This window comes from Populus trichocarpa, chromosome 8, assembly GCF_000002775.5.
Source record: "Populus trichocarpa isolate Nisqually-1 chromosome 8, P.trichocarpa_v4.1, whole genome shotgun sequence".
Taxonomy (NCBI): Eukaryota; Viridiplantae; Streptophyta; class Magnoliopsida; order Malpighiales; family Salicaceae; genus Populus; species Populus trichocarpa.
This window is the reverse complement of record NC_037292.2, coordinates 7,227,186-7,240,803: the sequence shown is the minus strand read 5'-3', so window position 1 is coordinate 7,240,803 and position 13,618 is coordinate 7,227,186. Positions and strand designations below refer to the sequence as shown.

General features: G+C 35.2%; 4 protein-coding genes across 5 annotated transcripts; 2 read left to right on the top strand and 2 right to left on the bottom strand.

The window, feature by feature from the left end:
• The first annotated feature begins 3,775 nt into the window (after positions 1 to 3,775).
• LOC7483917 (protein SOB FIVE-LIKE 1) lies at positions 3,776 to 4,210 on the top strand. The gene has a single exon (XM_024607003.1). It carries the CDS (start codon positions 3,776 to 3,778, stop codon positions 4,208 to 4,210), a length of 435 nt encoding a protein of 144 aa, XP_024462771.1.
• A 1,763-nt stretch (positions 4,211 to 5,973) lies between these two features.
• Positions 5,974 to 8,543, bottom strand: LOC7485943 (6-phosphogluconate dehydrogenase, decarboxylating 1). Its single transcript, XM_002311387.4, has 2 exons — positions 8,259 to 8,543; positions 5,974 to 7,694 (listed from the first exon to the last, which is right to left on the bottom strand). Exon 2 carries the CDS (start codon positions 7,682 to 7,684, stop codon positions 6,227 to 6,229), a length of 1,458 nt encoding a protein of 485 aa, XP_002311423.3. The 5' UTR covers positions 7,685 to 7,694; positions 8,259 to 8,543; the 3' UTR covers positions 5,974 to 6,226.
• A 2,065-nt stretch (positions 8,544 to 10,608) lies between these two features.
• On the top strand, positions 10,609 to 11,406 carry LOC7483916 (serotonin N-acetyltransferase 2, chloroplastic). Its single transcript, XM_002312331.4, has one exon. It carries the CDS (start codon positions 10,732 to 10,734, stop codon positions 11,299 to 11,301), a length of 570 nt encoding a protein of 189 aa, XP_002312367.2. The 5' UTR covers positions 10,609 to 10,731; the 3' UTR covers positions 11,302 to 11,406.
• Positions 11,407 to 12,151: 745 nt separating this feature from the next.
• Positions 12,152 to 13,362, bottom strand: LOC112328355 (uncharacterized). 2 transcript variants are annotated; one of them, XM_024606292.2, is made up of 2 exons: positions 12,929 to 13,362; positions 12,152 to 12,263 (listed from the first exon to the last, which is right to left on the bottom strand). In XM_024606292.2, exon 1 carries the CDS (start codon positions 13,098 to 13,100, stop codon positions 12,951 to 12,953), a length of 150 nt encoding a protein of 49 aa, XP_024462060.1. In that variant the 5' UTR covers positions 13,101 to 13,362; the 3' UTR covers positions 12,152 to 12,263; positions 12,929 to 12,950. The 2 variants fall into 2 exon arrangements, with proteins under 2 accessions (XP_024462060.1, XP_024462059.1); XM_024606291.2 differs by having other exon boundaries at positions 12,152 to 12,348; positions 12,929 to 13,346.
• Positions 13,363 to 13,618: the final 256 nt, after the last annotated feature.

The following is a 13,618-nucleotide window of genomic DNA, read 5'->3' as shown; positions in this document are numbered from 1 at the left end:
GTTATTTGTTTTTGTTTTTCTTTTTTCTCTCTCTCTTGACAACTGAAGTACATCATTGTCCTCTTTGTTGTTTGATATTCAATTTTAGTCCTCATCATTTTAAGTCTTATTTCATTCTTATTCTTTTTATAGAAGTTTTTTTTCAATTTAGTCCTTCAATTATAATTTCTCATATGCTTTATTTTTTTCATTCGAGTCCCATACTTTTAATTTCTTGTTTCATTCTTATTTTTTTTTCTTTTCAATTTAGTCCTTCAATTTTGATTTATATGATGTTTTTCAATTCAATCATTCTACTTTTGATTTCTTATTTTTTCACTTGATTTTTTTGTCAAAGGTTTTATAGTTTTTAATTTTACCCTTCAAATCAAATTTATGATTTTTTTTTATAATATTATAATATTTATTTCAGTTTGATCCCTTTTCTTTTGATTTTTTATTTGTTTCATTTTTTCTTTTGTCAAAATTTTTATGGTTTTTAATTTTAACCTTCAAATCAAGTTTATGATTTTTTTATTTCAATAATAATAATAATAATAGTTTTAATAATAATAGTAATAATAATAATAGGAATGATATTAATGATAATAATAGTAATGCTGTTAGTTTATTATGATAGTTGTAGTGGTTACGATATCAATAATTGTGGTGATGATAATAATAATTGTGATAATAATATTAATAATAATGATATTAAAGGTAATAACAACAATAATAGTAATAGTAATAATAATAATAATATTAATGTTATTAATAGCAATAGTAATAATAATAATAATAATAATAGTGATTGTGATAGTGATAACAATAGCAGCAACAACAACAACAATAATATTAATTATAGTTGTAACAGTAATAATAATAATGATAAGAATAAAAATAACGATAATATTAGTTGTTGTGGTGCTAATAATAACTATAACAATAATATTAGCAATAATAATAATAATAATAATAATAATAATAATAATAATAATAATCATGGTAATAATGATAATGATAGTGATCACGATAATAGTACTACTACTAATGATAATAATAATAATAATGATAATATTACTTATTGATAATAGTAGTGATGATGATAGTTGTAATGATAGTGACACTAGTAGCGGCGATCATAATAACGATGAGAATAATAATAGTGATAATTCATCATTCAATGTCAGATTTGTTAAGAATTGAGTTTCACTGCTTTTTCATGTATGATATTTTCGATCTCATATCCCGAGTTACTGGTTTGAAAAGTTTACATGACTTGACATTCTCTTTTATTTTTTGCCTTATTTTTTTTATTTTATCGTTCAACATTAGTTTTTTTTAAATAAAAAATGATCATTTAAGTTTCTCTTATATATTTTATTGGAAACTCACACCAGGGAAAGATCCAAGATAAAAGATTTATTTTATTGCTTGGGTTTATAGCATTGCAAAAAAATCTTCGTGCTTTTAATAAATTTTTTTAAAAAATAAGATTTGGTTTGTGACAAAGCACAGACAAATAAACTAGTCCGAAACTAAATAAAAATCTCATTTCTCCGATACAAAAATAAAAGAAAGAAAGAAAGAAAGATGATGGTACTCCTCTCCTTATCACACTCATCATCATATAAAAATATGTTTGTTTTTTTCATTTAAAAAATATTTTTAATTTTTTAAAAAATTAAAATTTTATAATTAATCATTTTAATATTAAAAATAATTTTTAAAAATAATTTTTTTAAAACATTCTTAAACAAAATACATTTTAAAAAGCGATTCCAAAACCATTGTAAACAATACCTACTTTATGTCTGAACTATTAATGCTTGTCTAATCCTTGCTATCCTATTCAATCATAGGTTGTTTCGATCAAAACCACGTCTGACAATCCGTTCTGGCAGTTTTCCCAAAGATGAATCACATCATGTAACATATTGAAAAGAAATGTCAAATCTGCTTTAAAATGAAATGGAAGACACATTATTTTCAGGTCGCGGATAGTTGGCATTTCATAATAAAAGCATGGAGCATATCATGTGATTATAATTGAACTCAGCACTTGTTTTCTCCGACAAAATTTCTAGATTCAACGTTGTGTTAAATCAAGTCCACCAGGCATGATGTGCTAGATAGAAATTACACGCAGGGATTGTTTTCCTTTTCTTTTTCAGAAATAGCATCCTCAAGTAGAATACACTCTCAGAATATCAAGTAATGTTATTTTCTGAGAAATTACTAATCTAATATTCTCATTTCTACCGCAGCAGCATATTGATCTTGCTCCTCTCCCTAAATCACTATCAGAACCAACACCACAGGTTAAGAAATCTTAAACTCGATACATTTAATGCCCAGCAAGAAAATTGTGAATTCAAGATGATGATCCCAGGATAGCAAAACCACAGAGCAAGTTATAAACCATACATTATCTACCCTTGTCTCATAGGAATCTCGGAAGTGTATTTCAGTGCAAGTAAAGATGATGCAGATAAAGGGATGAATCTCTAAAGCCATGTTGTCTTGTTATTACAAAGAAAACTTCCAAGTATATATTATCACATGGAACCCGAAAATCAGAAGGAGTCAAATTGCAATCCCCATAAAGAGAAGCAACGAGAAAATAACGCAGGGGCCGGCCACACTTAATCAGTATAATTACACAGGAGAGAAACAAGAGTGAAAAACCATAGCGTGTCTTACATCAGCCACATATTCAGGAAGGTGAAATTGCGAAAATGACAAAGGGAAGGGAACAGGGTCAATCAAAACAGTAATAGGCACTCTTCAACTAGCAGGACTGCTGTTGCTTGTGCTTCTTTCCATGTCACTGTACATCATGTGGTCGCTACAATGCTGATACTTTAGAATCGATACAACGATAGTCATCAGGGCCGTTTGATTTGCTTTTTTTTTTTTTATTATTCAAATCGAGAGGCTCGATGACCATCGGCGAAACCAATGCTCAAATCATAGTAGAATAATTACTGTCACATTCTCCTAGGATTGTCAGCCAGTAAGACAAGAGACATAAATCTACTTTTGCAGAGACTGGTGATGGCAATATAAGGATAGGAGAAGCTAAATCAAAAAGACCTTTTGCCAACCTGATCCCATCCATCTTGATACAAACTGCCGAAACATAGTTGGGTTCTCTGCATTTTACACAAGAAAAGGCTGCTCCTCGTTGCCTATGACAAGACATAGGATTGAAGTTGTGGAACTTATAGGCATAGTAACAGGGACTGTTATAGCCTATTTATTAAAATGGGTCTCATATTCACTCTTTGTGTTTGTGGAGTGGGGCACATCTATATTGCCCAGCTTGAGAGCTGCTCTTTATTTATGAAATGGTCAGGGAAACAAGGAAGGGGTATTTTCTCAGGAGAAAGGTCTGATAAGCAAGAGTCCTGCCCACTTCATCAATTTAAGAACTTGGATTTTTGCTCTATTTTATCAGACTGATTCCCATTGTTTATCTCCCTAACCTGTATTCTAGTAATTCAAGGCAGAGAAATAATGATGCTAGGATTGACAGGTGGTGAAAGTTGCTTGACAATTCAACAATGAAGGTTTGATGTACCTGTGAGAGGGATCTCTTTTGTTCTATGCGTGGAAAGCTGCGTTTGGTTGATCGTTTATGGGCCAGAGAGATAAAGATATAAGTGATTTTCCAAGTGATATTGGTTATTGAATGCGATAACCACTTCTCTAGCCACTTGCTTGCAACCTCTTCTTCAAAGTTTGTTGTGTTGTGCTATTCTTTTCCATTCTACTCCTCCAGATAGCTATACTAATGGAGTTTTCCCAAACCCTAGGACGCGAAGAGGAGTGTAGTGGGACTAGTGGCAGTGAGTCTGGGTGGACAAGCTATATTGCCTCCCCCATCAAAGAAAACAACTTCGATGATGATAATGATGATAGCAAGAATAAACAAGGTGATTGCAGAGAAGGTAATTATGAGAGTGATGACTCTATGGCCTCAGATGCCTCTTCTGGTCCAAGTCATCCTGAACTTCCATGCAGGATCAACGAGGGAAGCATTAACAAAGGTCCTTTTAAGAATGCAACTACCAAATATTCATCGAAAGAAAAACTTCACAGGCAAGTGAAGCGAAGAGATGGAGCAAGGACCACAGTAAAAAAGGAAGTATCAGTGCTGAAGGCAAACAGTGCTGCTAGTCATGATCATGTGCAAAGTGGAACCAAGGTAAGAAAATCAACTACTTGAACCATTAGAATAAGAGATATACTCTAGTTTTCCTCTCTTTCTCTCCCCGTGTGTGTGTCTGTCTTTTATTTTTCCAAGAAATGTAGCAAATTTTTATGCGCTGATGTTCTTCAGATGGCTACAAGTAAAGCACGCTCCATGCTTTTTTAACTTTGTTTCGGAATTCCAGAATTCCACTGTGAAGTTGGTCTCTCTCCCTCCCTCTCCCTTTTCCTAGAAAGGTGAACTTCGACTCTTGGAAATGTAAATGGTGTTTACAAAGCTGAGGTAGATTTTAGAAATATGCAAATGTGTTGTTGCGTGGGTAACATATATGCACGAAGACTTTATTACTCACTTCTTCCTCCAGGAAGAATAAGATTCAGGGCACGCACACAGCCTAAGTGCCGAGTGCGGCCGTGTCTCTCTCTGGGTGTAGTATACATAGTAACAGAGCAGCAGGGAGCCCTTACTGATCCTAGGGATCAAAGAACATGGTTCCCACAAAAACTCTTACCATATCTACATGTAACGGTTCCCAAACAGAAAGTTCGAGTTTAGCTCCCCGGAACATAAGAACCAAAAATCTACCCCCCTATGGAATTGCAACCACAAGCAATATTTGCAAAAATAGATTAAATTTAAATCATGAGGGGTATAGCTCAACTGGTTAGGCTCTAGGTTTGCTCCCAAGAGGTCACCAGTTCGAATCCCACAAACCTCAGGGTTACTGGAGGCTTACATGGTCGTTAACTTCAGGGTCCGTGGAATTGGTTGAGGTGCGTGCAAGCCGACCCAGACATTCATGTTAATAATAATAATAAAAAGATTAAATTTAACTCTATTTATAGCATAACGAAAAGGAAAGTTCATGTTGTAAAACTAAGACATAGTTTTACCAAGACTGGTTCAAGTATTGAGGGTGTCATGATTCCATACCAAGACTAGAGGTAAAAGAACTGAGAATAAAGAAGAATTTAATCCTTAAAATAACGAAATGGAGAAAAGGAATGCCAACAAAAAGGAAGTTCCAGATTTAAAACCTGTGAGGCGAGAAATGAGCAAACACGATGTATTTTTTTATTTTATTTTTCAAGGGGAAGAAGTAAAGAAAACAAAGTAGAACAGTGACCCCCACCTTCCGACCCAAAAGATTTAATGACGTAGAGAAATTCTTCCCGGAGGAAGTTAAGTTAGTACTTCATGATTGATAATCGAAATAGCCAGACAAATGAATGACATGGCTGACAATATTTGCCAAGCATCGAAGGATACTAGATTCAATTCCTCCTTTCACAAGCTTTTTTTTGGCAAAGGGGTAAGTGGCAATCCTCAGACCTCAATGAAAAATATCACGAGGGAATCTGTCGCAAACAATGCCACCTAAAGCCAACAAACCAGTAGTCTCATGAAAATCCACCCATTATTGTATGAGTAGTACTCTATCTACGTTGGGTTTAAGAAAGAGCGGGTGCACCCTGGAATTCACCACTCTTTGTAGCAGCTATGAATCTAATCAAAAGTCAGTATTTTAACCCAATGGACTTTAAGGGCATCTAGGACATAGTAACCCAGCTGTGACATAATTGCATTACTAGGACGCAAGTGACAGAACATATAGAAAATCCTGTGTGTTTTGAGAACGTAGAGAAATACAAAGGTCTACCGATTTTAGTTAAACTTTTTTAAAAGAAAAGGATGATCAATGAAAAAGCATCGACACAAGGTGTATGAATTGGTATAGGCTTGCATTCTGCGATATGTACCATATAATTCAAATGGAATACAGCTATTTTGAAGCCAAAGGAAAATAGAATGATCTTATTATATTGCAGAAGTGTCATCTATGTAGAAGGTTGAATCCTTTAAAAAATAATCAGGAAGGCTGCTGAACCTGCTAGCCGAGTTCCAAACAATATCGGTGCAAGACAACAAAATAAACATACTCATTTTAAGCCACAAAGGCAATATTATTAGGTTTTATGACAACAAGTCACCAAGGCATATTACTACATTACCACTGAGAGAAAACTAAACTTAGATCTTTGACTGTTTAGCAATTTTAAACCACTCAGTATGGAAGGATCCATCTATATCAATCCTCTCATATGTATGTGCTCCAAAATAATCTCGTTGAGCTTGGACTAAATTAGCAGGCAGCCTGGACCTCCTGTATGTGTCAAAATACGCAAGGCTAGAAGACATACCAGGGGTGCTGATACCAGAGTTGATAGCAATGGATACAACTCTTCTCCAAGCAGATTGTCTCTCAATAATTTCTTTTGCAAATTCTGGATCCACAAGAAGATTAGGCAGGTTTGGGTTTCTATCATAAGCCTTCTTAATACGGTCCAAGAAGACAGCACGGATAATGCAACCACCCTTCCAAATCCTTGTTAACTGCCCCAGTTTCAAATCCCATCCCTTTTCAGCACTCTTTGCACGTATCAAGTTCATACCCTGGGCATAGCTGCATATTTTGGACACATATAGTGCTTGTCTCACATCATAGATCAATTTTTCCTTATCCACGACTTGGTCAGCTAGCATGTCTATGATGCCGCTTGATTTGAAGACTTTTGCAGCTTCAACTCTTTCTTCCTTCAGGCCACTGAGGAATCTTCCATCCAAGGATGACGCTATAGTGGGAGCAGCAACTGACAACTCAGCAGCTTGCTGAACCGTCCACTTACCAGTACCCTTCATGCCAGTTTTATCCAATACCTTGTCGACCAAATATCCTTCTCCCTTGTCATCCTTAATTCCAAATATATCTGCAGTGATCTCAATCAAGAAACTCAGCAGCTCCCCCTTGTTCCATTCAGAGAAAACCTGGCATAGTTCCTCGTTGGTGAGCTTCCCAACTGATTTCAGAACATCATAGGCCTCTGCAATCAGCTGCATATCACCATATTCTATCCCATTGTGAACCATCTTAACAAAATTGCCAGATCCTCCTTTGCCAATATAAGTGACACAAGGACCACTATCAGGAACTTGAGCAGCCACCTTAAGAAGGATATCTTCTATGTGTTTGTAGGCCTCAAAGGAACCACCTGGCATTAAAGATGGTCCATGCCGAGCACCATCTTCACCACCTGAAACTCCCATTCCAAGATAAAGCAAACCTAATTCAGCCAAGGCTTTCTCCCTCCTCTCAGTGTTCTCATACCATTCATTACCACCATCTATGATACAATCCCCTTTCTCCATGTAAACTGACAGTGTTTTGATGGTTTGGTCGACAGGGGCACCGGCCTTAACAAGTATGATTATCACACGAGGTTTTTGGATTGACTTAACAAAGGATTCAGGATCATGGAAACCATATAAGGGAAGATCTCCCTCCTGCTTGGCTCGTTCAACTGTCTCATCAACTTTTAAGGTGGTCCGATTATACACAGAAATAGGAAATCCTTTCTCAGCAATATTGAGGGCAAGATTTTGACCCATGACAGCAAGGCCAGCTAGGCCAATTCTGGTCAGGGGAGCCATATCAAGTTTCCTGCTCAAACATTGGATTCAGTTTCGGCAGATGGAAACCTTTAATCATACTTTCAAAATTGGTTTGCATAAGAAAAAATATCCAGAAAGCTTAGAAGAAAACATATAAAAAATTGATGGTAAAAGGCTAAATGCGATTATTAAAAAGGACAACTACCTACATTCTCAAAATTATACCTTTAGTAACAACAAAATAAAAAAAACTTTGTGCCTTCGGATATTACTAAAAAGACCGCTACTCCACGAAGTTCAGCCAGATAAATGTAAACTTACTCATGAACTTGCAACCTAAATGAAGCCAACCAGATTTCAACAAGTTTTGCATAACAACACATGCAACGGTCGAAAACTAAGTCTCGCACAACAACATGGGCAATTAATGTTGAGTGAGTGCATAAAACAGATTCAACAAGAAGGATGTTACATCTCGCAAAACTACACAGGGCAATTAAAAAAAGAAGAAGAAAGCAGCAAGGCATAAGAAAGAAAACCCAGATGGATATGATCAAATCCGAAGATAAATAAATTACAGAAAGAAAACTTTCAGAAGTGGGAGTAAATATACCTTGAAAATGACAAGAAGAAACCCAGAAAAATGGAGCGCGGCTGTTTGTTTGGAAGCACCAAACGAAAGAATTGGATCAAATTTGGGTATCTTTCTTAATTCTTATAGCTCCTAGCATGGAGGCTTCGGTTCGGTCTTTCTTACCTGTGGGGTGGACTGGTTAGTTGGCTTGATTTTCAAATGGATGAACTCTTTCATATTTGCATTTAACCTCCTCAGTTTCTTTGTTTTGTACATCTTGGTCTTGCTTCGAGTGTGATGAGCTTTCCATTTTTATGCTCAACTTGATACAAAAATAAATACTTATTGTCTATGAGGGGAACCCATTTGATGTTGCAAGCATTTAATGAAAGAAATGTATGGTGGTGTTTCAGAAAGTTTCTAAGAAACCATTTTTTTATTAGTCCAATTTAATCGAATATTAAGCACGAAGAACTAATGTTTGATCTCAAATATCAATCAATTAAAGATTGATTGGGGAATAAATTCTTGAACATGAAACAATTTCTTTCTTCTTGGAAAATTAATGGTACATGATCACATAAAAATTATAACATAAAGAATAACCCATGATTATTAACACGTTTGTTGTTGTGTTATGTCCTTTATAACTCAATGTCAGTGACATACGAGGTTACGAATGCAAACATGTTAGAACCTAGAAATAATGTGACGAAATAGGCAAATATTGCTAGAACGATAAGTAGTTTTGGCAAACGAGGTTGTTTGGTAGTGTGATTGTGATTGAAGTTCAAATGTAGCCATATATATTATTATTTGGTTTAAAAAAAGTGATTTATGATGGTAGGATCCATCAATTTTGCAGTTGTGCTGCAGGTTTTGTAGAAACAACATTTTGCTGCTTCTCGTAGGGGAGAACCACTGAACAGTGGAGCAATGCTCTACTGTCGCACTGTTCATTAAAGTGAACAGTACGAGTGAATTTAATTCACTCGCACTATTCACGTGAATAGTTTTTTTTTCCGAAAAACCAATGCAGTTAATTGATTTCACTCGCACTGTTCACATGAACGTGAACAATATTTTTTTTTGTTTTTTTAAAAAATTAGTTTAAGGTGAATTAAATTTACTCGTACTGTAATCTCAATTTTATTCCTGATAATATTTTACCTAATTTTATTGCACGCTCAAAAAATCATGGAAACTGTAGTTCTTGTCGGATGTATTTCATACGTAATGGAATTGTAGATAGTTTAATGGAATAATAAAAAATATTTTATATAAAATATTATTTATTTCATGATGTAATAAGAATAGTTAAATCTACAATATTTAAATTAAAAACCATCAATATTGATATATATATTTTTAAAATTATTTTATAACTTTAATTTCAAAAATATTATTAATCAAACACATTAAAATTACTTTTTACTCAACCTCAATTTCAACCACAGTTTTAACCAAATATATATTTTTTCAAATCAACTTCAACTAAAAATACTTTTTATAAAATAATTTTTTTCAAACCACAACCACAATAGGAACCGCAATACTAAACACACTTCCAACTTCTGAGCACACCACTTTATGCTATAGAATATAAGTGTTTTTCTTGGTAGATACTTTATACTATAGTTTGTCACATTAGCAATCATATTATATAATATTTTCATTCCACACAAAACCATCACAGAGAGCAGGTGTGTGTCGTCAAGCATATTAGAGACAACCGATTGGTAGTTGAGATGGTTGGGCGAAAAAAACGATGCTTCTTAACCTTCGACTTTCCACTGACTAATCTTTGGTATTGCGTTTCAGACAAACGGGTAGGGCAAAAATTAAGATTTAAAATTATTTTTTTAAATTATTTTAATATTTTAATATTAAAAATAAAAAAATATCATTTTGATATATTTCCGAATGAAAAACACTCTGAAAAATAATCACTACCTTACTCTTAAATACCCGCTAAAATTTAGTTTACTAATTATTATTTTAGGATATGCGTGTTTGGAAATGTGGTTGCGGTTATTTTTTAAAGTATTTTTTATTTAAAAATAGATTAAAATAATATGTACAATTATTTTTAAAAAAAGAATAGATATGAAGGTTAACTTCCTCTATCTTGCAGTGGAGAAAGTTCCATCCTCAACTAACTATATAAACCAAGAGAATGCATTTTGCTTAAAATGTTTTTCTTCAGAAAGAGACAGCTGTGAACTTCAGGAGTATACTTGGGCTCAAGGTGATATAGGATTAGGCTCCGAACTTCTTCAAAGCCCAAAGCACTTTTGGGTTAAACCTCACCCGTTAAGATTTTACCGCACCGGACTGACGATATTATCCCGCGCAAACTACTAGGAAGATAACGGTCAATAACAACCACATATTCCACCCAACACACCAAAATTCAACATCCTTTTAATAAAAAACGGAAGCCGGAGAAACCCTCCCTGAGCTGCAAAATCTCGAAAGAATACTCCAAATTGAAACAAAAGAAAGAAATAAAATGTTTCCTTTACGGGGCCTAACCTCCACTCCACTCCCTCCTCTCCATCTCAAAACCTCCCATCCCCTCCCTCCACTAAATGCCACCATTTCAACCGCCATAACCAACAAATTCTCCATCTCCGACGAGGACCTGGAATCCCGAGGCTTCAACCTCCACCGCAAGATTGCAGACCTCAATTTGGACCACCTCAACAAGGTCTTCGTAGCGGTTGGATTCCCCAGACGGGACCCGCAAAAGATCAGGCTGGCGTTGGAGAACACAAACTCTCTTTTGTGGGTGGAGTACAAGAAGACCCAGAAGCCAGTTGCATTTGCTAGAGCAACCGGTGATGGTGTTTTCAATGCTATTATTTGGGATGTTGTGGTTGACCCATCTTTTCAAGGGATTGGGTTAGGGAAAGCTGTAATGGAGAGGTTGATGGAGGAGTTGTTAGAGAAGGGTATTATTAATATCGCTTTGTATTCGGAGCCTCGGGTTCTCGGGTTTTACAGGCCTTTGGGGTTTGTGGCAGATCCTGATGGGATTAAAGGGATGGTGTACTCAAGAAAAAAGAATAGCAAGAGATAATTTTAATTCAATTCACTTTGCTATTGTCGTTCTAGAGTGTTTATTTTTTGGGTTGATTTTGTTCTGGTGATAGTGATGATGATCTGTGTTCCATTTTGAGTTGAAGGTTTTGCTAGTATTACATCTCCCTATAGTGGAGAGGCATATATACGATGATTGTTCTGGAAAGAGAAATCTCAAAGCTCAAATTTGGACCAAATCCTCAGCTTATAAGTAGAACAACCTGTGACTGAACATAAAGGAGTCAGTGCAGAGTTTGTCTATGGATGTGAATTCATGTAGTCAATAGCGCAATTCCAGATTTTCACTGCCTTTTGCTATTAATCACAAAATTTGAACTGAAGGCAAAGGAAGGAACAGTCAATGCTGGGGTTGAAATAAACGCGGTTCGTCATAACACTGCTGGACAAGGTAAAGCAAAAATCAGAAACGAGGCAAGTCCAGGTGAGTTATGCTTAGCTCAGGTTATGCTAGCTTAGCTTGTCTTTGAGATTGCAATCTGCTTGACTTTGATTCTTGATCGACCAAACCTGATCCCTTTTCTTCTGGGGTTGAGGGTATATCATATATGATACATGAAATTGTAACCCTATATCTTAACAGAAGAGATAAGGTAATTTGGCCAGAGACCGTATTATTTATAATGAAAAGTGTTTTGACATGGTTTGAGCATAAGACAAGCCATTAAAGTAGGGAGTTCAAAAAAATAAAAATAAAAATCAGATCACAAGTCTGATCCATGCAAAAAGCACAGCTATGCCCTTCCGTTTTCAAGAACATGCTGGGCAGAAAATGCATATACCAAACAAATTGGCAGTAAACAAGATGAACACAACAGTTGAAGAGGGAATTAACCAAATTTATCCTTTATTATTAAACACGAGGAATTACAGAAATCTTTGATAAATACAAGTGCGTCAAGGCAAGAACACAACTGCACTCTGTCGCTGTGCCGCTCATGCCTACAACAGTCACAAAGCAGCAGCTTCAGCAAGAAACAAGTCATCAACATTGTATCCGCAACGCTTCATTAGAAAGTAGAAACACCTAAACAATAGAAGGTAAAAAATTTAAGTAATTTATTTTCATCAATATGTTTAAAATTATGCTGTTAGGAAAAAATGTACGTAAAAGGTGATCTCGGGAAAAAAAAAAAAAAACAGAGAGAGAGAGAGAAGGAAGGGGGCTTATATAGTTTGTCCCATATAGAATAAATGAAAATAACATTTTTGAAAATGAATGCAACCCAAACTCAAGAAATCAAGAAATAAATAACAAATTAAACTTGAAATATTATTAATAACAAACCCCAAAAATCAGGATCTCCCACTCCAGTCTTCTCTTATGCTTAGGCAGCCTAATTTTAGATTATTTGGAGTTGTGTAACCGAGGACGATAATCCTCAGGATGCTAACTACTGCTAATTCTATGGCTTTTAACTAAATTAAAGTGCAGTGCTATGCTATCTGCCATCTGGGTTTATTTATTTATCTTGCATGATGTGATTGGAACAAAATAAAGTAATAAAATCCATGAAATTAGAAGTCTAAAACCCAGAGGAATTGAGAAAAGGAAAAGCCCTAATGGATGAACAGAGAGGTGGGGGTGGGGGTGGGGGTAATAGTACCATTGGATGGTGGAGAGACGAATCAAGAGACATGCTTGACGTTGTAAATGAAAACAGCAGAACAAAGAATGGAAGCAATGAAAGCGAAAAAACCCAAACCAATCACCAAGGAAATCCCTGCCACCACCAAATCCATTATGCACTGCACACTCAATCCCATCGGCAGCACCATCTTCTTCTCTGTCTTCAGTAGTATTCGTCTACTTTGCAAAGAACCCCGAGAAAAATGAGGGAAATGGTTGAATGAATTTCGTAAAAGAAACTGAGATCTGTATCCAATTTATAAAAGGAAACGCTTTTTTTTTTTGGGAATTGCGAAAGTTTTTGACACATGATGATGATGATGATGCGTGACTCAATCCAGATTTTTGAAGAAGAAGGGCCCGATGCAGTCTGTAGTGTAGTGGCAGTGTTGGCCCTTTTTGAATGAATTATCTACGGGTCTCATATGGATCCATTTGGGCCTTGTTTCTCTTATTTTTGGAGTTTGGAGCTGAAAGGTTTTCTTTTATTTCTTTTTTTTTTCTTGACAACAAAGTTTTTTTTTTTTAAGTATCATTTTTTTTCTTTCCAGAATCAACCTGGAATTATGGTCGTTTCTCCTCCCAAAAAAAAAAAATTTCTTTTTTTTTTCATTTTTACTCATTTTTGTGAGTGGTAGGTTTCGTAGTAATTAATAAATATGATATG